The following is a 25,559-nucleotide window of genomic DNA, read 5'->3' on the forward strand; positions in this document are numbered from 1 at the left end:
ATTTGAAATTGGAAGTTGGATCTATTATCATCTTAATGTAAAATCTAGTGTCAGGTAGCTGTTTCATGGCCTCTGCCTTGTATTTGGTATAGTCCATGATAACAATGCCCCCACCTTTATCTGCATTAGTAATCACAATATTTTTGTTTTGTTGTAGTTGCCTTAACGCTTCACGTTCTTGTTGATTTAAATTGTTCCGAAAACTGTCCATATTTTTTGAAAAATGTAAATCCCTTAATACACATTCCTTGAATGTGGATACATATTTATCCATTGGAGGCATAAATGAAGATTTGCCAAATTTAAAACCTGTAGATCTTTGAGAATTAGTGTCTGAAAAAAATAACTTTAGGTTAAGGTTTCTACAAAAATTATTAATATCTTCTACAAATGAGTGTTCAGACACTGGTGCTGTGGGTACAAAATGTAGTCCTTTATTAAGTACATTGTATTGACATTCTGTTAATATAACTGATTAAATGTTTAGGACATTATTTATTGTGTTGTGATTTGTTTGAGAAGTGTCTATAGACTGGTTGTACCTCTTTCTGTATTCATGCTTGTGCTTCCTGCCTCCTCTACGTTTCTGACTCCTAAAGGGATGGACTGTTTTCTTTATTGTAAGGAGATTAAAATCAATAATTCTTTTACCAGTGTTGGTTGGTTGAGCCCAACCACATGGTGTATATTGCACCAAGAAAAATAAATAATTGAAAAAATTCAACAATAATCTGGTCGGGTTTAATGACAATAAACATAAAAAATTTTACAAATATTCTCGGATACATCCAAAACATATATTAAAATATATATATATCATTTGGATTATTAGTGCAATTTGGACATCATCATACAAAACATGGATTTAAATGATATTTTAAAAGGCCTGTCTGCAGATAAGGACAATTTAGAAGTTTTTGGGCTCAATTTGGGCCATACACCTATGAATGAGAGCTATAATATTTCAAAGGACAAATGTATACAAGTCTTTACTAAGTTACAACGACAAATGAAAGCTTTTAGAACTAATATTTGGCATTTGAAATCATTTAAAGCATACAAAATTAAGGACATAACTCCAAGAGGGCTCCGTATTAAGTTACAACCTCTTGTTTCTAATATAGACCAAGAATTAAGGCAAGATTGGGCTATGGCACAACATCAGGCATCAATGCTACTCATAGATTGCCTTATCAAGTATTATGAAAGAAATATTGAGACCCTTACTCCAGAATTACAGAAAACCTGTTCTGAAGTTGAAATTTTTTCTGAGACTAGTCATTACCAAGACCAGTTAACACAATTATCTAAGGAATTAGAGAATATTGAAACAGATCTCAAGAAAAGGAAATTACACAAATTTAATCGGGACTTAGGGGATTACGAACAAGGCATACCTTTTGTCACCAATAAAAATGTGAGATTCAATGATGATACATACAAACCTTCTAGGGGTAGGAAGCGACCTAGACCCATTTTAAAAAAACAAGACAATAGAAATCAGGTCACCACGGATGATGACTATTCATCCACTACAGAAGGAGATGTTTCCTCCAACCAGGCGTCCCCAGTGGCTAAAAGAAAACAGTCCATCCCTTTAGGAGTCAGAAACGTAGAGGAGGCAGGAAGCACAAGCATGAATACAGAAAGAGGTACAACCAGTCTACAGACACTTCTCAAACAAATCACAACACAATAAATAATGTCCTAAACATTTCATCAGTTATATTAACAGAATGTCAATACAATGTACTTAATAAAGGACTAAATTTTGTACCCACAGCACCAGTGTCTGAACACTCATTTGTAGAAGATATTAATAATTTTTGTAGAAACCTTAACCTAAAGTTATTTTTTTCAGACACTACTAATTCTCAAAGATCTACAGGTTTTAAATTTGGCAAATCTTCATTTATGCCTCCAATGGATAAATATGTATCCACATTCAAGGAATGTGTATTAAGGGATTTACATTTTTCAAAAAATATGGACAGTTTTTGGAACAATTTAAATCAACAAGAACGTGAAGCGTTAAGGCAACTACAACAAAACAAAAATATTGTGATTACTAATGCAGATAAAGGTGGGGGCATTGTTGTCATGGACTATACCAAATACAAGGCAGAGGCCATGAAACAGCTATCTGACACTAGATTTTACATTAAGATGATAATAGATCCAACTTCCAATTTCAAATCAGAAATAGATTCATTTCTTGATTTAGCGGAAGAAGAAGAAATCATTACATCACAAGTGGCCAGCCAACTCAAAGTTCAAGAACCCATGCCCCAATATCTGCATTTAATACCCAAGACACATAAGGATTTAAATAACCCTCCTGGGAGACCCATAGTGTCAGGTCATGGGTCTTTAACTGAGCCCTTATCTGCTTTTCTAACCGAATATCTTAAACCACTATTGTCCATGGTAAGATCCCGGATTCAAGACACCACACAATTCCTGAACATTATTGAAGATTCCCAATTGGAGGAAAATTGGCTTTTGTGCACGTTAGATGTAACATCACTATATACAAGTATCCCACATCAAGCTGGCATTCAGGCTGTAAGATATTGGCTAACAGAATCAAAATTATATCCAACAGGATTTAACAACTTTCTTATTCAACTAACCAAGTTTGTTTTACAAAAAAACATCTTCTATTTCGAAGGGATTCCCTATTGGCAAATTAAGGGTACAGCAATGGGAGCTTCTTTTGCTCCCATTTATGCCGATCTTTTCATGGGATATTTTGAACTGCATTTCATTTATGACAGTGAGCGAAACATCTATTTGGAATATATGGACATATGGCAGAGGTATTTAGATGACTGCTGGTTGGTGTGGCGGGGTAGCAAGGATGTTCTTACCAAGTTCGTGGCATATCTCAACAAAAACCCATTGGATATAGAATTTACGATCAATATTGGATATACAGAAATTGTGTTCTTGGATGTTTTAGTTAACAGACTTGCGGATCATACTCTATCGACAACAATATATCGAAAGTTTCCGGAGTACAACACGATTCTGCATGCAACAAGTTCTCATCCCCGCCACATCATTACCAACATCCCTAAATCACAATATATGCGCCTCAAAAGGATTTGTTCATCTAATACAGAATATTCCAAAAGAACAACTGAATTAACCGCCAGATTTGTAGACAGAGGATATAACATAAATCGACTCAAACAGCTGCACAAATTGACAAAAAAAGTCGTGACGATTTGCTTAAATATAATAGATCTACAGCAGGGCTTCAGTCAGCCAAGCAACCGATTAGGCTGGTCACTACATATGGTAATAACACCAAATGGTTCAGACAAATTGTTGACAAACATTGGGGTACATTACAGTCCAACTCATTTCTTCGAGATATTCTCCCTGGAAGCTGTTCATTTTCCTATTGGAGAGGACGGACCATCCAGTCCAATTTTGCACATTACAAACGCCATATTCCTGGTATCAAACATCAGACTACATTGTTTGGAGACACACTTGTTGGTTGTTACCCATGTGGACACTGCAGTTTATGCCAACATATCTGGAAAACTAAAGAATTTACCAGCAAAAATACATCCAAAATTTTTAATATCAAAATCTTTGGCAACTGCAGTTCAGATTGGGTGATATATCTGGCGCAATGCTCATGCTCTGCTTTCTATGTAGGCTAGACGTCTAGGCCAATGAGGATTGGAATCAGCGAGCACCTTAGTTCCATTAGGAATAGGAGGATAACCAATGCCTTATATAAACACACTAGACAACATAGAACAGCTTCGTTTCAGTTCATCATCATTGACAGAATACAATTACATAGAAACTTCAAAATGGGGTGGCACAGCAAACTTAATAACATGGAACAAAGATGGATTACCACACTTGGGGCCCTCTTTAAACCTGGACTTAATGAATATCATGTACATGAAGGATAAATGCTAGGTATGCTACATCCGTACTAGAACCATATTGAGTTAATCTGATATTGAATCCCAGACGTATCAAATAAATTTCTCCATTTTTTATAATAATCCAAACAATTCCTGGTATCCAACTACTCTTTAGAATAGGTACATAACTGTTAGTCAGGACATACACCCAATATTCCCAATCTACTACAAATAATAATATGGTTTTCCAAAACATTAATTATTAGCTGCTTGAAATAGATTTCACAATGTTAATGACTATAATTTAAATGTTTACGGATTTATTAATATTTGCATTATACATTATTGTATAAATCTGTCATTTTTGGTGAATCTATTTGTTTAGGATGGTCGTACTATGATTAGTTAGTAGCAAGAATCACTAAATGAATAAGGATTATACCACTTTAAGAAGTGAGTATAAATTAAGTAGCTGGATGCATCATGGTTTGAATTTACATTTCTTGGATAAGTCACATTGAGAAAGGCAATGATAGCCGAAACCGGTTTGTGCACCTAAATTAGGTTGTTTATACAATCTAATAAAATTATTTTTATCTGTTGCCTTTGAGTGCTGGTCCCTTCATTTTGGAAATATCTACTTAAGCCAGGAAAGTGTGGGGTAGGCACTTGGTAATAAGGATGTACAGAGGTAGACTGGGAAGGATAGAGGAGCTGCCATGAGAGACTGAGTTTAGAAGTGAAAGCCAAGGACTCAGGGCAATAATGGAGGACACTGGACTATGCGCATCTTGCATTTATGAATACAAATGTGAGTTATGCTCAGTCCAGTGTTCTCCATGATCACTTAGACCCATGCCTCTCAACCTCTTAGAGCAAGAAATCTGAACAAAGCCATAAATAGTGTGGGGACAAAGCCCCCAAAATAGGGACAATCTTTAAATATTGCTCTTACAAATTTAAAAACTGATGGAATAACATGTTTTGCATTAACATGGATTTCCTGAAAGGTATGAGGTCTGAAACCCTAATGTCTGTCATTTTTTTCTGTCTTCAGTTACCAGTGATTTGCAAGAAAAACAAAATTTATGAAGAACATAACAAAAATGTGAGGCAAAAATCTGGGTAGTTGAGAGGTATGCTTAGTCCTTTAATGTTTTAATCTGGGTAGTTGAGAGATATGCTTAGTCCTTTAATGTTTTCTGTGATTTAAGAAGTGTTATGGGATATCAACAGTTTTAATAGAGTGGTACATGTATGGACTCTTCTGCAAACTGGAGTGCCATTACATAGGACATTTCATATTCCTTGTGGTAGTGAGTAAAGAGCCTGAACTACAACAACTTCCACAAGCTAAACAAATGCAATGGGGGGCACTTGTATTACCTTTTTGATTTTGTGTGTATGTGTGTGTTGGGGGGTCTTATACTTTTACCAGCCTTCACACTGGGAACCAGGATCACAGTACCAGCAAATCAATCATTACCTACCTGCAGTTCTAATATTTCACTTAGTAAAGTTTATTAAATAAAGAATTGTTCACTGAGACTGGTGACCATGGACAACACTGGGCTAAAATAGTGTCTTTGTGACGGTGATTTTAAATGTTATGACAGCAGTGTGCATGTGTACGACTACACTTATGCCGTAACACTTCAACCGTCATGCAAATACAATATTTCATTCCTGCATTCTCTATTATCACTGGACTCAGCAACATAAACGGCTCAAGTAAAGTGCTAGTATTTTGATGTCTGTTTCATATGTTAACTTTTTTCAAATGTTTTTCCTCCTAGGAAAAGGACGATATGGAGAAGTCTGGAGAGGACAGTGGCAAGGTGAATGTGTTGCTGTCAAGATTTTTTCATCCCGAGATGAAAAGTCGTGGTTCAGAGAAACTGAAATCTACAACACTGTACTGCTAAGGCATGAAAACATTTTAGGTACTCATTTACATATGAATGGTGCTGTGATACCTTTTCAAAATGTACGGGTATTTTAATGTTACAGTAGCTCTCCAGTGGTATTTCGACCAAGCATATGCCTGTCGTAATAAGACTTCGGCAAACAGTCATTGCATATTATAATTTAAGGGATTCCGCATTCAGTAAAAGATTTATTAAATTTTATTTTAAAAATTGAATTATTCATGTTAGTTTTTGTTTTCAAAATGAAACATTCCTTTAAGTTTTCGTTATCTGTCTTTCCATTTCGACTTTAAATGCTTCAGTACTACTTTTTAGACTCGCTGCCTGATAATATAATGTAGACTTTCTGAAGAATAACAAATGCCTTTAAGACAAAGAAAACTCCAAGTTTGTTTGCCAGTGCCCAGTATGAGTGTGTTCTGTAATGAAGAACATTATGGGTTTAAATGGTTAATTTATCCATGTATTTGTTTTGCCATATGGTTGCAGTTTTAAACATCATTTTTTTAATTGCTAAAAAATATTTCAGATTATTTACTCTACTGTGTGTTTGCTTGTGTGTAGGTTTCATTGCCTCAGACATGACGTCCAGGAACTCCAGCACACAGCTCTGGCTAATCACACATTACCATGAACTGGGGTCTCTTTATGACTACTTACAACTCACCACTCTGGACACAGTGGGATGCTTGCGCATAGTTTTGTCCATATCAAGTGGTCTGTCTCACTTGCATGTAGAGATATTTGGCACACAAGGAAAGCCTGCGATCGCACATCGAGACTTGAAGAGCAAGAATGTCCTTGTTAAGAAGAACGGCCAGTGTTGCATCGCAGACTTAGGTAACTACAACAAACTCCATAACCTCATTTAATGTTTTAATCGAACTGTTAAGTATTACATTTTCTAGGAGTATTCCCCAGCAGATTACTGTTGTTGTTTGGTCTTGATTCACTTTGTTACAGCAGTGGGTACCGAAGCACAGAGAGGACAGAAGACTTGTTTTAATGTACGGTTGCCATTTTCTCAGATGCCCATATAGGGAGCAAAAATGCAACTGGGACAAAGAACTGAAAGTCACTTCATTGCCAAAATAAATGCTTAGTTTTGCAGAATTTGTGTTTCTACCGCTACTTTTCAGAGAACAAATAATTGTTTTGTGCAATAGTGAGAGGAACATTAGAAAACTTTTTTTGTCCTAAAATGTCAGGACATTTGCCTTTTTGTCAGGACTCTGTTATCCAAATAGAGAACTTGTGTATAGAGGAAGAAATGTTAAACCTGATTTAATGTCCTATAGTTTCGTAGGTTCATAGATTAGCATTTGGCTAACTACCGTTGTGGGCATTTTTAAGCCTAGCTAAATACCCCATATGAGAATCTAACCTGCACCTTGTGTCTGTAAGTAAACACCTTACCCATTAAGCAAACCTCTTCCTTGGGATTATGGCTTGTCTTCTCCTGTCTGTTTAATGCTTGCCTTTGCTTTAGTCATTAGATTGCAGTGCCTTTTATTTTTTATTTACAGTTAATAGTTTTAGGTGCAGGACATTATTACCTGCCCTGATTTGACATAAAGGCAAATGTAACAGAGTTTGTTTATTTCTGAATATGTGGACTGGCACTGATCCACATAAACCTGTTTCAGGATTATCTCAGGAGTTTGCACCCAAATAACAGTACAACAAAGATTAAAGAAAACAAACTGAAAAAGTTAACAAAGGATAGTATTACTAAAGACATGGAGAGGTCTATCAGTAAATATTTGATTTTTCAAACAGATTTTACAAAACATTTGAAGTTCTTAGAACATGGAGCTTGCACACTCTGTTAAAATAATTTCAACTGTTTAGATGTTCTCATCAAGAGAAAAACTGTTTATTTTGTTAACATCTTTTCACAATTAACCTATTTTTGCAAAAAAAAATTCCTTTACATTTGCTGTTGAATCTGTAAAGAAAAATTGACCTTAAATCCTTAAGGGTTGGGAGGAAGGCAGGGACATAATTTTTACTGATTGCATTTAGAAAGTCAAAGAACTGCAGCTTTGTCGGTGTATGAACTCATTTTTTAAAATGCAGAACTTGGTAAAATTTGGTAATTCTTGTTGCAGCAGGTGAAAGCAACTTGTTCGTATTCTGCTGAAATTGTCAGTTCTGCCAAATCTAGGGTTGGCATTACTTTTTAGTGTGTTTCTTTAGGTTGTGGCAGCATTGAAGTTAATTAGTTATACAATCACTGGTCATTACTGCTCAGAAATGAGCAGACTGAGTGGACAGCCCAACTGCGTGCCCTCTGTAAATCGGACGTATACCAACAGAAAACAGCCAGTCTGCTGACATACCATTGTGTAGCCAGACTTTCTATTGCTATAGGCTGCGGGACAGCAGCATACAAAAAAATCAGGTGTGTTCTAAAGAAACAGAAATGTACTTGATTTTCCTTGCATTTCTGTGCAGTCCTTCATAAAATCTAATCTTAAAAAAAAAAAAAAAAAAAAAAAACGGCAAACATTCTCTTTTCTCTGGTGATTCTGCTGCACAGATGTACTATGCATCTGGGGGAAAACAAGTCCCATGCACATGTACTGTGCATCAGTAAACAAAGAAGAACGGGCAGCAAGTCTGAAGTGCTGTTATACAAGTACATTATTTAAAAAAGGTAAGCGATTCCTTTTTAAATAATGTCATTGAATAAAGACAATAACCCATGATTGTGTGTGGGTATGTCAGCATTTTATCCATGTTTGGCTTTGTTTAATCATGATGGCAAAGCCCTCATGATCAAACCTTACCGAACCATAGTTAAATCCTGATGTACCTACGTGCAGTCATAAGTCATCGCTTAAGTAGCGGTTGGAAGGCTGTTGGTGTCTTTAGAATCCCATTTGTTTTTATCCACTGCCATTTTAAATGGGAAACACTTATTCAGAAAGGGGGAAAAAACTTTAGATGAGTCATGCATTGTTTTTTTCCTGATCACACTGCTTGCCTGAATCTTTGGGTCAAGCTAGAAGCAGATGTTTGCAAAAGCGATGAAAAGTAATCTAGCAGATAGAGTTCACTGGGCAGCACCATAACGTTAAGGTCTTTATTTGATAAGAGGTGACTCATGAAATAAGTGGGCATGTTTATATGTTTATACTGAGCTTTATGATGGACTGATTATTTCTTGAATGTCATTATCAATAATTTGGAGCTGGATTATTTGGGGCTTAGCATAGTACTCTCGTGTGGTGGTACAAAAGAAACAAATGTGTTGTTACTGACAAAATTGGAGCGAGTATTCAGTGAACTCAGTCTGATTTCTTAACAATGGCTGATAATACCTTTAGATGTAAATACCCATTTTCTGTAATGTAGTCTAAGGTGGTAAGGACTAAAATGATTTTGTCTCCTACTAACTTACCATCTAGCCAGGTAAACACAACCATCTGCCCAATGTATTGCAGTTGTCCTACGTGATGATAGCACCTTATTTCATGAAATGGCAGTCCCTATGTTAATCTGTAATCTCAATTCAGGGCCAAGATACAGGGTGACATGACAGTTGGATTCCTGTGTTGTACAGCTAACTCAGATTTTTTTGTATCTGTCAAATTTCTTCCCATGCTAGTGCAACATGGTGCATGCGATGTATACAGTGCACATTTTTATGCATAGCTTGCATGTTTCTGTATTGATAGAAATGCAGATGTCCTTCAAGATAGCATCTGCAGTCATAACAAATGGGTTGTCCTGTCGTCAGGCAGCCCTTCGGTCGGCCGGATTCCAAAGTCTGGGTCCAGCTTCGGCTGATGTCGCACTTCACCCGACGTCATCTCTGCTGGTCTTCGGGTATAAAGGCATCAGCCGACGCCATTTTCCTCAGTCTTTCTTGCCGCGTGGCGCCCGAAGCAGAAGCTGTTCGCAAGTGCCGGTCGGTCAGATCCAGAGATTACTACTACCGAATACTAGTTCGAAGACTTCTAAAAAGCTAAGTACCCCGTTGGGGACTCTTTCTTGCCTCAGCCGATGTCAGAAAAAGTCAATAACTGTTTAACTTGTGGGAAACAAATACCTCATAAAGATTTCCACTCTTACTGTCTGCCTTGCTTAGGCCCAAACCACGACGTAGCAGCCTGTTCGGCCTGTGCTTCCTTCAACCGACGAACGCTTAGGCGTCGGTCGGAGTTTGCTGAACAGTTTTTCGGCTCAGATTTTGCGTACATTATGCCGTCGGATCCTCCGACTTCCCAAATTGTTAAAAAACGCAAAGAAAAAGACCGACACTCGCGGTCCGCGGTTTCGGCTGAAACCACGGTTAAGCAAGCCGCGAGTGTCTCGGTTTTGGCCGAAACCGAGAATACCGGTCAATCTTCAGCCGAATCCATTACTACTACTGAGGCTCCTGCTACCTTAGTTGAATCGGCCTCAGAAGTTTTACCTACTACTGTGGTTCCTAGTGATTTATCAGACACCATTCCTTTGGATGTCTCTACCCCAGCACGTGGTGCTGCTAGGCCTCCTGCAGCCATGTCTATTAAGGCCTTTGCCAGGGCTAAAGCAGCCAAAACTGTTAAATCAGTGCCTGTTAAGCCCCCCTCACACAGGCCCACTTCTAGTTCACAAATGCTTACTCTGGCAGAGGATTTAATATCCTTAATTAGGGGATCCCAATCTCACCCAGACAGGGCCTCTCAGCCACCAGAAAAGAGATCTAGAGCAGAGCCCCCCGAGCCAGTGTCCTCTGATGATTCTGCGGATGATTCAGACATTACAGACCAGCCAGAGGCTCCTTTGTCTACATATGAAGATTCCGATGCTGAAGAATCCATTCCATCTGCCTCTCCGCCAGAGGAATTTTCCTTTGGGGAAACCTTACATGCCATGAGAGAACAATTCCAATGGCAGGGACAAGATTTCTCAGATTCAAGAAAAAGGCTTAGGACTTTTCTGCACTTACCACAACATAGGCCCTTAGCTATACCTCCAGTACTGCCTGTTGTGGATGACGCATTTAATGATGTTTGCACTGCTCCTGATACTTTACCTCCAGCCCCTGCCAAACCAGATAGATTTTACAGGGTGCCAGACACTCATCACCACCTATACAAGGCCCCACTTGCAGATCCTGAGACTATATCCCAGGGGCCTAAGGCAGTAGCCTCGACCTCAGCAAAACCCTACTCCTTCTGAAAGGGAATCCAGGTCCTTAGAGATGGGGGAAAAAAGTTTACACCTCTGCTACTCTCTCAGCTAGAGCTTTAAACTGTCAGTTTCATATGATCCAATACCAAGAGTTTATGCTTGATCAGTTAACTAAGAAGCTGTCCTCTGATGACTCCTTAGATAAGAAATATGTTTTAGAAATGGTGAGTAACATCCAACAGGTTAGTAACCATTCTTTAAAATGTGGCTATGATGCACTGGAGGCTTCATTTAGATCAGCCATGACTGGCACAGTGATAAGAAGACATGCATGTTTGAAAGAACAGGTCTTGCCGGATCATGTTAAAGCTAAGCTGTTAGATGCTCCTATAGATAAGGCCAGTCTATTTGGTACACCTGCTCAGCAAGTAATGAAGAAAATGGAAGAAAAGGCAAAATCTGTACAAACAGTTAAGGATTTCTTACAGGTTCAGCCACCAAGGTTTAGCAGGAACTGGCCTGCCAAAAATTGGTCCTTTCCAGATTCCTCAAAATCTCAAAGAGGCAGGAATAGACGCTCTAGAGGCAGAAATCAATCCAGAGGAGGTGCCTACAGAGGACGACAGTGGCAAGGCAATAACCAAAGCACAGACACAACCACTGCCACTACAACAGGACAATCACAGTGACTTGGCTCTAACACCGCCTACCAGGGAGCAAATAGCAGCACCTTTAGGCGGAAAGTTAAGCTTATTTTCAAAAAATTGGCACTGTATCACAAAAGACAAGTGGATTTTGCAAACCATAGACCAAGGCTACAGGTTCCACTTCCACACCTTACCAGTAAAAAGAGGAATGCCAAACCTACCTCCAAATCAAAAAACAGAAGCTCTAAAGCAGATAGCAGAATTAACAAAGATGAGAGCTGTGGAAAGAGTACCAATAACAGAACAGGGCAAAGGATTCTACTCCAGACTCTTCCTAGTACCAAGAAAAGAGAAAAGTTGGAGACCTATTCTCGACCTGTCCATCTTAAACACATACATCATTGTCCCAAAATTCAAAATGCTGACCCTACAGCAACTTCTTCCCATGCTGGGCAAGGAGTGTTGGCTGGTAACTCTAGATCTCAAGGAGGCATACCTGCACGTCCCCATATGACCAAATTGCAGAAGATACCTCAGATTTCTTGCAGGATCAGAGCATTATCAATTCTCAGCATTGCCCTTTGGCTTATCTACTGCGCCCAGAGTATTTACAAAATGCCTGGCATCAGTAATCGCCACTGCAGGCTACAGGGAATACAAATTTATCCATACCTGGACGACTGCCTGTTACAAGCGGACAACAAAAGCAAGCTGACAACAGATCTACAAAGAGTCATTTGCTTGCTACAAGCCCTGGGATACACAGTCAATTTACAAAAGTCAAGACTGATACCATCCCAAACAAGAACATTCTTGGGAGCAGATTTGGACACAGTAAAACAAATGGCATTCCTAACTGCAGAAAAACAAAGACAACTCCCTCTTTACTTCTTGGCATTAACAAAGCAGAACAAACTAACAGCAAGAAAAGTACTGCAGGCCTTGGGCTTCATGGCATCATGCATAATCTTGGTCCCACATGCCAGACTGCATATGAGAAAGCTACAGTGGTACCTAAAGAATTTATGGTCTCAACACAGGCACAGCTTAGAAACCGAAATCCCACTAATCCCATGCCTGAAACAGGAGTTCCTATGGTGGGCTCAAACATGCCAGTCAAACCCAGGCTTACCCTTCCACAACGTTCAAGCAAGCCAAACCATCACAACGGACGCCTCAGACCTAGGCTGGGGGGCGCACATGTTGGACAAATGCATACAAGGTTTGTGGACTCAAGACCAGCTGCACCTGCACATAAACCAAAAAGAAATGCTGGCAGTAAAACTAGCAATACAGAAATTCAGACCATTCCTCAAAGAAGGCCATTTAATGATAAGGACAGACAACACCACAGTCATGTGGTACATCAACAAACAAGGAGGCACTCATTCATACCCCCTATGCAGAATGACTCTGGACCTTTGGAATATGGCTCTGAGCTACAACATCCAGTTACAGGCAATGTTTGTGCCGGAAAAGAAAACACCCTAGCAGACATGTTAAGCAGAACCACCTCGGATGCTCACGAATGGATGCTACACCCGGACATCTTCAAGGCCATCACAAAGAAATGGGGGATGCCACAAATAGACCTATTCGCATCCCCACTCAATCACCAGCTCAAAAAATTCTGCACAAGGACATGCCACCCACTTGCATGGAAGGTGGACTCTCTATCCTTCAGTTGGAAAGGCCTGACAGCATATGCATTTCCACCTCTTCCTTTGATGCACAAGGTACTACTGAAAATCAAAGAGGAACGTCCAAGGATAATCCTGATAGCACCGAATTGGCCAAGACAACACTGGTACACATTGCTAAGGAGCATATCTCAGGGGAGAATGTGGTCAATACCCCTGATGCCTTTGATGTTAACTCAGAACAACTACAACATCATGCACCCAAACCTAAAAACATTGCAACTGACTGCCTGGAACATCACATAGCAGCAACTAACCCAGACCTATCCCAAAGGGTTAAAGACATTATCCTTGAAGCCCGCAGACCTTCAACAAGAAGGAACTATGCAGGAAAATGGAAAAGGTTTGTCATTTGGAGTACTGAAAGAGGAAAAGATGTGTCGAACATAGATATTGCTAACATCCTGGAGTACTTGGCAGAGCTTCTACATACAGGCCTGTCTTATTCCTCCATCAAGATACATGCATCAGCTATTTCAGCAGAATATAGCTTCGATCCACCTGTCTTTTTGCATCCTCTACTCAGGCAGTTCCTCAGAGGGATCAAGAATGTAAAACCTCCTAGGAAACCACCATTACCAGCATGGGACTTGAACTTTGTGCTAGAAAAATTGACACTCCCTCCATTTGAACCAGCAGCAACAGCAGATCTTCAACACCTATCATGGAAAACTGCTTTCCTACTGGCAATTACTTCAGCAAGGAGGGTTTCGGAACTACAGGCCTTAATGGCAGTACAACCCTTCCCAATCTTCCATCAAGATAGGGTCTCCATGAGAACTAATCCTACATTTATGCCTAAGGTGGTATCCAGAGTGTCTTTAAACCAGGCAATCCACCTACCTACCTTCTTCCCCAATCCACAGAACAGGGGGAAAGACTGCTGCATACCTTGGATGTACATAGACAGCTACGCTACTACCTGGACAGATCCAAAGGTAACAGAAAAACTGACCAGCTTTTAGTAGCCTATGCAACAGGAAGGGAAGGAAAAGCAATTTCCAAACAGACAATCTCCAAATGGATAGGAAATTGCATAAGATTCTGTTACTCCTACCATGGAAAACCAATTCCACAGAACATAAGACCTCATTCAACAAGGGCTACAGCCACTACCACAGCTTTCTTACGAGGAGTGGCAACCAAGGACATTATTGAGGTGGCTACTTGGACCTCCGTGCATACATTTGCCAAGCATTATAATTTACCTCTATACTCTATCCCGAGCAGGGTTTGCCACTGCTGTACTGCAAGGGATCCTAACTACACCATAATTTTTCATCCTCCACCCCTAGTTGGCTATGGTATTCTACCCATTTGTTATGACTGCAGATGCTACCTTGAAGGACATAGTACAGTTTTGTACCTACCATAAATGTAGATGTCCGAACAGGTTAGCATCTGCAGTCAGGATTACCCACCCTCCTTCCTCTCTGTGGTACTCCTAGGGTATTTACCCTCCTATTAGCTAGCTGGGGGGGAGTCTCTTATGGTGTATTTGTTTGTATATATGTACATACATGCTTATTTTTTGTGTTTGCCTTCTATTTTTTTTGGAAACATTGGCATTTATCCAAAATTTAGCTTTCCAAGAGGGCAACTGGCATCTGGGGCAAGAAACACTGAGGAAAATGGCGTCGGCTGATGCCTTTATACCCGAAGACCAGCAGAGATGACGTCGGGTGAAGTGCGACATCAGCCGAAGCCGGACCCAGACTTTGGAATCCGGCCGACCAAAGGGCTGCCCGACGACAGGACAACCCATTTGTTATGACTGCAGATGCTAACCTGTTCGGACATCTACATTTATGGTAGGTACAAAACTGTACTTTTTTAACCCAGATATCTTCACTTTTCTGCAGATTTCAGTTCAAGTAATTCCACTTTCAGCTAATTTCATCAGAGGAAACTCTACCAGGAGCTGTTTTCTTAACCACTCAATCACTGGTACATTGTTTGAACCTGGGTCACTAGGAGTGCAATCAGGGTTCCATCATTATGCCCTACAGTGTCCACCATCTCCAGCTAAATTATTGACAGATTTAGGATAGCATGATGGCTTCTATTGTTCTTTAAGGCTCTCATGTAGTATTACTTTAACTACAAAAATAACTTCATTCAGTTTCTGATAATGGTGCCTAATATTTGAAACACATACATAAATTGCGTTCTCAAAGAGTAATGGTATAGGCTAAAAAGAACTGGAAAATAAAATTAGATTGGCTTGTTCTTTGTGGCATTGGCATCCAAATGGGATATTTTGCTTATCATGGGGGAAATGGAAAGTATAAAGAAACTACATGAGGATAATAGGCTTAATGATGGATTTTATTTGGCAGCAGAATTATTGCATATTGTGTTGCATTGATAAGTCAGAAATAGAAAACGTTATAATATTTGATTGTGAATATGAAGAGATTCATGTTTTTTATAAGTGGGATAAACTGTGAAATTTCTAAATAAAAAAAAAAAAATCATAAGACATGTAAAAATAGCTTGTAACATTGGCTTTACCTGTATATAGATACCCCCTTTACCTGTGTAAGTAAACAAGTAAACTCCGAGTAATTCATAAACATGGTGGAGGACATAGATGGGGGTCAGGTTATCTGCAGTATGTTCTGTTGATGTGCAAGGATGGTCGCATATATCTTCATTCAGTAGTCTTGAAGTTCAGACAGTTGTTGGTCACTACTTATTCTGCCTGTAGTACTGCACTAGTGACAGTGCAAGGACTGAGCGCACACTTGAATTTGTGCTGCACAGTAAACATATACTCCAGGTGATACACCCATGAGCTGTGAGTTTAGGAGTGTCTTATTTGTGCAGTAAAACCCTGATTAGCTAAAAACACCATCAATTATAGTACATGGTCTGATGCCGTATGAAGGAGAGTGTATGTTTTATTACAACATACACTTAAACTGTGCTGCATTGAACACCTATTACCAGTCGTACTCCTTGTAGAAAAGCCTTAAACTGCAACAGTGGCTTGTTGTTACAAGCATTAACACTACATTCGAAGGTAGAAATGTTAAGCTAACAGAGCATTGAACAGCAGTTCTCTGCTTCCTACTTCCCATAAAATATGTACATATTAAGTAAGGGTATCTCACAACTTGCTGTGGAAAAGTATGATCACCATAAAAGTAAAAATCGTCTGGTTGTTAAAAATTAGCAACAAGAGGAGGCATTTATTATAAAGTATACATGCAAACATGTTCGCTATTTGGGGTCATCTGTAAAAGACAATTACAAGTCTTGTGTTGTATTATAATCTACTGAAAATTATGCACAAGTTGTATAGTGTAGCTAAAGAAGTCATGAAAAGGAATGATACCACAGCTGTTAAATAGTAAAGTTATGAAATATTTTGAAAACTTAGCAAATTGTAAAAGAAGTTTTTTAATGTTGGGATGACGGTCTTTGTGAGTGAGATTTCTAGATTCATTATGTTCATAGAGTTTCCAAGACCGATTCAGTCAACCGATCAGAATTGTCTTACAAATTACCCACCTTTATTTACTTCCTGCTTTTAGGAGGGCTAAACATGTCAGACCCAGAATTAATTTAAAAAGCACCCATCCAGTTGTCAAGGTTTGCCTTAAGTGAAATAAGGATGTTATGTTGTATAATGGACAATTATTCCCTGGAGGAAGCATTAAGTAATGCACCTGTACTTCTAGCATGTCCTATCTGTTGATGGTGATTTAAGTCTTAGTTTCACTCTATTTGCCTGGTGCTTTAGTTTCACTCTATGTGCCTGGTGCTCTTTCTAGTTAGTAACCCCACAGGTCTTTTAGCTGCACGTGTTTTAGATAGAATAAAAGGGGCATTCTATCCTATTGTTTGACCAGGGCAGACTACAGTCGAATGAGGACTTCCTTTCACCCGGATGATTTGTTTACTTTACATTTGTTTACAGGGAATGTCCAACTGGACAAAATGCCTTTTTTCAGTGGATACCCAGGGAGAAAAGCACCACATTTATAAATAACCGTAAGATACATATACAACATACAGATAAAATATTGATTCAATCTCAGATGCAAGTATAAAATGAAAATATATGTTATGCATTTCACTGATGCAATCATATAGTCTGGATAGGATACAAAGAATGGCAGTATTGTGATTGCAGGTAAAAAACAAGAAGTTAATTACACATATGCTTAGTAGGGGTATACGATTCAAATACAAAAATAACAGGTTGTATTCCTTTAGCTGCTTTAAGACATCTATTTCCTAACCAGGGTTTGTGCAAGATCAAGTTCATGATTCTGATAGGTGTGATTTGTGAAGTTGGAAGTGTTAGTACTTGTTCTGATATTTAATAGCAGGATATTCCAAGTTTTGGCTATGCAGTTGGAGTGAAGGGCAACTCCAGCTGCATTGTTAGGTTTGGATATATTTGATAAGGATCTGTTACTGGAATGCAATATCCTGTTATTGGAGTAGTGTATTAGTAGATTTTGAAGTACTGGTATTTTTTTCTGGCTGATTTAGTATTCGATGGCTGAAGGTAAGTTGATTATAAGCAAGTAGATTTGGTAGTTCGAGCCAGGATTGTTGTTTTAAAACCACATAATGATGGGATCAGAAATTTATTGTGGAAAACTTCACAATTTTATTATAACAGGTTTCGAGTTTTGCCAAGTCAGATTTTTTAATGTTTGTAAGAATTTGTGAGGCGTATAGTAGCATAGAGAGAAGATGGGTTCTTGCTGTAGTAGACTTTGAAGATTTATTTATAAAATGTCTATTTCTGTACAGGGTTCCTAGTTTTTTGTTAACTTTTTTATGGTCTGTGATAATACGTACATTGAAATTTTTATTATAGTCAATGACTACTCCCAAATAATTTTATTTGGGAAATTGGAGAAATAATTGTATGGTTTAATGATGAGATATTGAATGGTGGCTGGGCATCTGCAGCTCTAGTTGGATAGAAGAGCATGAGTTTTGTTTTGTTGGGGTCAAGTATAAGTTGTACATTGTTTAGCCAAGATTCCGCAGAATTAGATGACTGCTGGGTGATTTTTTGGAGTTTTTGTAATGTTGGGGCGGCACAAATCAGGGTGGAGTCATCTGTATATTGAATTACATAGGCAAATGGGGTAGCAGTTTGAAGGTTGTTAGTAAAGATAATAAAAAGGAGAGGGCCCAGAACAGAGCTCTGTGAAACTCCCAAGGTTAAAGGCAGTAATGATGAGAGATAATGTTGCCATTTTACAGTTTGTTGCAGAATGGCTAAGTTTAAATTCCAAGAGTGTAGTTAAGAGTTTAAAATGGGAGATTGTATCAAAACCTGTGGACAGATCAAGAAAGATGGAGGAAACTAAATTGTTATCATTGCGATATTGGTTAATAATGTTAATAATGTTAATAAAGTTAAGGGCAGTGGTAGTGCTGTGATTAGGCTGGAAACCATGCTGAGTGTTATATGGAAGATTGTTGGTTATTAGATGGTTCAAGATTCGTGAATGGATGTGTTAGAGTGTGTTCAACAGTGAATAAAAGATTGAAATTAATTCTGTTGTAAAGACGCTGAAAGATAAAGCATAGACTAAAAAGTTTGCTTGAATGTAGGTATAGAGTTTAATAGTGTAAAATGGGCATCCGTACTATATGTATAACAGAAGCAATTCTGGAAAGCAAGTATTACATGCTTTTCTCATGTTTGTAGCTCTATTAATGGACACAAGATATTTCCTGAGTAGTTTGGTTCTCACAGATGTTTCCTTATAGACTTCTGTCAATGGAAAAGGCATGTTTGTCACAATATTAAGAAAAGCTTGACGTAATTCCTCACTGATAAATGGACATGGCTTTTTAGAGAATCAACAGAAAACAATTCTAAAAAGGCAAATTCTCACATCAGCAGAAGTGCTTTAATGGTTTCACAAAAGAACGATAGAAAAGTCTAAAACCAGACATTAAGTGATTTCCCACAAAAGCCCAAAAAAGACACCAAGAGAAAAACATGATTTGAAGTGTATGATAGAAAGGGTATATATTTTAAACTATGTTAGAGGTATTTTGGTAGGAACTCCGGTTCCAAGGTAACTGGAGAAATCCATAAATCCATCATCCATATCAGTTATCAAGGAAAAACTTTGCACATCAAATTTGTAAACTACAGTTGTATATCTTGTTTGTTGGAAAAATAAGTTATTTATTAGTAACTATGCTTATAGTGAAATAGTATTGTGCTGCAAAATATATTTCTTTATAAGTGTGCAATTTGGAAGGCTTGGTGCTTTAGACTACAGATGCAGTCATACAAAACTCTGTGTCTCTGATTCAGCACCAACAGCCAGCACAACTTTGTCCAGCAAGTTCCAGTCCAGCAAGTTCCAATGCAGCACAGAAGTAGCACCTACTTAAATTAAAATTTTCAGGCTGCACCTCTCAAGTATTTTTGATAATGGTAATAGTATAACTGTTGGACTGTAATTTGATAATTCTGTCGAGTTTCCACCTTTATGTAGTGTGATGATATATGATGCTTTCCAAAATTTAGGGATTTGTTGTTCTGAGATGGTTCCATTTATTAATATGGATACTGGATAGGATATTGCTTTTTCAGCAATTTTTAGTTATTTGGCAGGTAGATAGTCAAGCAGCAAGGGTAGTAGGTTTAAGCCTTTTGAGATATTTAACTATGGTGTTTATTGTGACAGGTTGGAAAAGTTATTGGCATCTAGTGTGGGTACTATGTGAGTCTGGGTAGGGGACGAACAATTATTGTTTGTGAGGGCTAGTATGGATTCAGTGAAGTATCTGTTAAATTGTGAGGCTATGTTGTCTTCAGTATCAGTGAGTGTTGGGGAGGGAGTACTAGTTGTCCTGATTGTAGAATGTTTGTGATGGCAGCTCAAAATTTTTGTCGGTTTCTTTGATTTTTTTTTTATTGGACATTGCTATAGTACTTTATTTTGTCCTGTCTAATATGTTTTTAGCTTTATTTTGTAGTTCTAGATATATTTGTTTTGTTAGTTGTAGTTTTGTCATTGAGCCATTTCTCCCAGGCCTTCTCAAATTTTTATCAGAGGGCTTGTTTCTGTGGTTAACCAAGGGGCATAATTGGATTTATCCTTATTTAGGATATTGACAAAGGTTAAGTTAAAGTATTCAACTGCAGTAGCTAAGGGGAGATCTTTGAGTGGTGCCCAATTGCAGTTTTTTAAACTAGTTATGAAGTCTTGGGAGATGCATTTTTTTCTCATCTCTGATTTGGTGGCAGGTGGTAAGTTTGTGGATTTATCTGGTGTCTGGAATATGCTTACAGAGGCTGTCCTTTGGCCATTATGGTTGATGGAATGGTTAAACATCTAGTGGAAAATACACCCCATTTGATTAAAGATTCATGGGAAATTTTAGGGCAGTTAAAACGAGATCTGGTCTAATGAGTTATTATTTTTTTTTTTTAACAGTGGATGTTAAAGATCTCTTTTTGTCTATTCCCAAGCTGGAGGAGATAGAATTATTCAAGGAGACACTTTATGTCCATTCTACTCTAAGGCATGTCCAAGTAACCTTGGTATGTGAATTAATGACTTTAGTCTTAGAGAATAAATAAATTTTTTCTGAAGGCCAGTACTTTCAGCAACTCAGGAGTATGGCAATGGGGGCAGCATGCACCCCTGTATATGGTAATGTAGTATTATTAGGGTGAGAACTCCACTATGTTTATAAATGTGAATTTTGGAGGAGTACTGCATTGTACATTAGGTTTTTGGACAATATATTTATATTATAGAAATGTAAAATGGACGAAATGTCCAGGTTTATAGAATATTTAAATGGGACCACCAGTTAAAAATAATAAACATGATAAGGCCCAACGGATATATAAAGTGCTTTAGTTAATAATGAATAAAAGTGCTTATGTCATAGAAAAAGCAGTAGCCCCATTTGGTATAGTAAACATGTTACTGTTTTCTTTAATCTTTAAAACAATATTAATGGAATTCTTCTGAAAATTTGGCAGATCTACATAAATAGAATCTTTAATGGTGCAAATCTTGTTTTCAGAGAAAGGGATTTTACAAATACTAATGATGAAGTCATTCTAAACATTGTGTTTAGTACTTTGGTAGAGTAAATCTTTTGTGAGATACCAGAAGAAGACAGTATGGCAGGAAAATGTCAATATCTTGGTAAAATCAACTGCATTGCTCAAAAGCTGTTTATCTTGGGAGAGGTTTGTCAACTTGCAGAAGAAAGGACTTGCTGGTCTATAATTAATCTAGATCAAGAGGAAGCATTTTGTAGAGCAGAACATTATTATTACCTACTAAGGCAGTGGGGTTTTAGTAGCTGAATAAATGTATTATAGTTATTCATTTTGTATATAGAATTACTTCCATACAATAATGGACTAAAAGGTGAAAGAATAAGAACACAAATTGGCTTCCATTACGAGTAATCAGTAAGGCTTAAAGTGACTAATTTTCATTAATACAGTAAAACAAATCTGTACATATATTTTATCATAAAAACTATTGCTTTATCAGATGAGAGTAGCAGTGAATTGTGACAATTGGCCAGTATAAAAGCTTAAATTAATGGAGATAAAACAAAGGTAGTAGCTGTAAACTATGTACCCCACACAAATTGGTTCAGCAGTACCCATATGTATGGGGACATGATAAAATGAAGTATTTAGATGTATGGGTTAAAAGGATTCTGTTATGGCAGCTATGGATATGTGGTAAGAGACTAAACAAAAGATAATATAAAAACTGACAAACTGGAAGCTCTGTTTTATGGATATGGATAACAAAAAACAAGCAGTGAAAATGTTTTTAGCCCCTTTGGTTTTATACACAGGTCAGGCATATTTTTATCAACCAGAGGAGAAGTTATAGATCACAATTAATAAAGATTTGAAGGATTCTATCTGGGAGGGGAAGAGGACAAGAGTCAAGTGGGATAAGTTGATCCTTCCATCAGAACAAGGTGGTTCAGATTACCCAATTTGAAGGGGTATTTTCAGCACTACACAGTTAAGGCTCCTGTACATAATACAAACCAGAAAGCTATAATTCAAAGTAGAAAGGGTTGTTCATGAACCAGACAAAGCTCAAGAAATAAGGAGAGACTGTGATTTTGGTTGCAGATCCTTAAGAACAGTGCTGATGCAGAATATTATATTCATAAAGAAGCAGAAAGTATTCCAAGAACTAACCAACACAGGAATGGAGAAAGGACATTCTACCAATAGGGATAACTACAATTAAGGATACAGAGAATAAGTAAGAGGGGGATGGAATTTACTGGAAAAACCTGGCAAAGGATCCATGGTATTGGGAGCACATAATTAGAGAGGAAAATGTAATAGAAAGGGAAGAGGCCAAGAATACATTTGGACTGCATGTTAGAGATGCCTTCCCTGTCAAGGACTGATATCAGAATATAGGCAAAGAGAAAGGAATATTATTTATTGACATTTGATTACCAGGAAAGTTCAACTGGGTACAAGCCCATTTTCAGTGGAGGCCTGGGAAGAAAATCCCCAAAGAATAGGAGGATCTTAAGTGAAAGACCAGCAATGGTAGAGCTGTTAGTAGACTTGAGAACATAAGCTGCTGTTAAAAAGGGATAATTAGTATGGCATGTAAAATACTGCATGATATCTGTGAAGATCAATCAGAGGAGGTAGGAAAGGACTGGGAAGAGAGATTGGGTTAGTAGACCTGAGAACAGAAGCTGCTGTTAAAAAGGGATAATTAGTATGGTATATAAAATACTGCATGATAACTCTGGGGATCAGTCAGAGGAGGTAGGAAAAGACTGGGAAGAGAGAGATCGGGTAAGCAATTCACAAAGAAGCAATGGGAGGATATATGTATGGCTCCCAAATATGCAACAAAGTCTAGAAGATTTAATATTTTTGCTTGGAAATATTTGCCTAAGTATTTTTATGCCCCAAGCAGGCTCCATTTAATTTTTTCCTCAGGTGGATTGCAAATGTTGGAGGTATGATGGGGAATAAAGAAGTACTTGGGAACATTTTTTTGTGGGGAATGTAATGAGTTGGTGGACTTTAAAAATTCTCTGCAGATTTCTTTGCCAGAAATACTGGGTGAGTAAATTGATGAAACTAAGGAAATGATTTTTTGAGCTGCGATACAAAATTGGAATTATCCCAACATAGTAAGGCCTTGCTGAGTTTAATTCTGGTAGCTGCCAAAAAAAGCAATTGCTAGAAAATGGAATTAAAGTATAAACCAAACATACTAGAAGTAGTGAATATAGTAAAAGAGGTAAATGAACTGAAGATGGGATGTTTAGAAAAGAGAAGGAGCAAATTCCATAGAAAAATGGGAATTGTGGGAGCAATACATGCAGAATAATGTTTTGGAGGAGGAATGAGATAAGGCAGGAATTGAATGAGCTATGTAATGTTTGACTGACAATAATTGTTTAGAAAATTGTGTGTGACATATGTTAGGAACTTAAAACATGTCAATATGCTTTGTTTTCATTCATATACATGTATAATTGCTCATGTCATAAGTGATGATGCAATAAAGATGTTTCATTTAAAAAAATATGAATATAAAAAGCTAATGATCTCTTAGAGACAAGTCTCAGATTTCCAAGTAGGTTATGCTAGGGCAGGTTGTTGCAATGACATTGCAAGCATTCATAGAATGGCATGGAGTGTTTTGGAATCCATCCCAAACTTTTCAAGTTCTTATTATACTGAAATTTATTGTGTATTAAATCTTGTTTTACTGCAGAGGTTTTTTTTTTTTTATAGTCTAAACAGTTGTTGGCTAGAGTCAGTTAGGAGCCATTCCTCTTGGATTCATTGATTGAATAGAAATTAGAGCTAGCTAATTAGTGGTAGACGTTGAGAAGCAAGTTTACTTATTTAAAGTATTCACCTATACTCCTATCCAGCTGCAAGACCTCTGAGTTTACAACTGCTGTTTGACTTCATTGATTTTTTGGATTTTTTCCACCCGTTCACTTCTTGTTGTGCTTTTACTTGGTGGGTTTTTGATGCCCACTCCTACTGTAAATTAGACTTTGGAAGCACCTCCTGCTGCTAATTGCACTGGGAACTGATAGATCAAATTAATGAGACACTCCCAGTAGAGTCTTAAAGCTTGAGTTAGCTTCCGTTTCATATCATTCCAATCAATTCGTGCACACTGCAATATTCAGTGTTAATCTGAATTTTGTATTGTTTTTTTCTACATGTTTTTCCTTGTTTTAACCAAAAGTCAACTGTTTCTGTTTTTAACTTGGAATGGGACCTTAGCCTTGTAGCATCCCTCACAATAGTTCGAAAATTGTGAGTTGCTGCAGGATATGAACCACATTTATTACATATCTACTGCATGTTTACTGTTTAGATTTTGCTTAATTTGGAGAGCTTAGTCTTGTAATATCACTCATAATAGTGAGATAATTGTGAATTGCTGCAGGATCTGAGCTATACGCACACGCACACACACACACACACACACATATATATATATATATATATATATATGTATATATATATATGTGTATATATATATATATATATATATATATATATATATATATATATATATATATATATATATATATATATATATATATATATATATATATATATATATATATATATACATACATACATACACACATGGGTACACACATACACAAAATTATACCATATTGTTACTGTTTTGTCCTGTCTAGCTTGGGCAGTTTTATAGGCATGCATGTCTCAGTGCTAGTGATGGTACCATGAAAGAATCATTTGCGAGTCTTAGAAAATATTTTTTAAGGAGGGGATATAATGAGAATGCAATTAATGCAGTCTGTAATGAAGTTGCTCAACAGAGAGGTGACAAGGCTAGACCATATTTTTCTGCACAAACGTATGATGAAACACCTGCTAGTTTTCATGATACTGTTAATGGAAGTAAACTTCGAATGAGCATCACATACTCTAATGATGTTGATATAGTATGTGAAGTGATTAAAAGAAACTGGCATATTTTAACGTCTGACATGAGGTATAAGAATATATTTTGTGACTCACCACGCTTCTACTGTAAAAATAGTACGTCTTTGAAGAAGATTTTATGTTATAAACCTCTTAGTAAAAAAGAATTTATTGAAAAGACAGGGTACATATGCTTGTAAAACTTATAATTTTTGCAAGTACATATATAGCAGTACTACTGATATACACCCCATCACAAGACACACTTTTCACCTTTATGCTGACTGCAAAAGCAGTGACCTTGTTTA

The 25,559-nt window shown here is 37.6% G+C and overlaps 1 protein-coding gene across 2 annotated transcripts in view; it reads left to right on the forward strand.

Moving 5' to 3' along the window:
• The window catches only part of ACVR1 (activin A receptor type 1), a 1,150,873-nt gene that overhangs the window by 697,358 nt on the left and 427,956 nt on the right, over positions 1-25,559 (forward strand). For both annotated transcript variants that reach the window (XM_044074769.1, XM_044074770.1), the window contains 2 exons: positions 5,690-5,836; positions 6,386-6,661. In XM_044074769.1, the coding sequence (XP_043930704.1) occupies positions 5,690-5,836; positions 6,386-6,661 (423 nt within the window). The remainder of the gene's footprint in view (positions 1-5,689; positions 5,837-6,385; positions 6,662-25,559) is intronic.

This window comes from Protopterus annectens, chromosome 6.part0, assembly GCF_019279795.1.
Source record: "Protopterus annectens isolate FY-2018-M chromosome 6.part0, PAN1.0, whole genome shotgun sequence".
NCBI classification, from domain to species: domain Eukaryota; kingdom Metazoa; phylum Chordata; order Ceratodontiformes; family Protopteridae; genus Protopterus; species Protopterus annectens.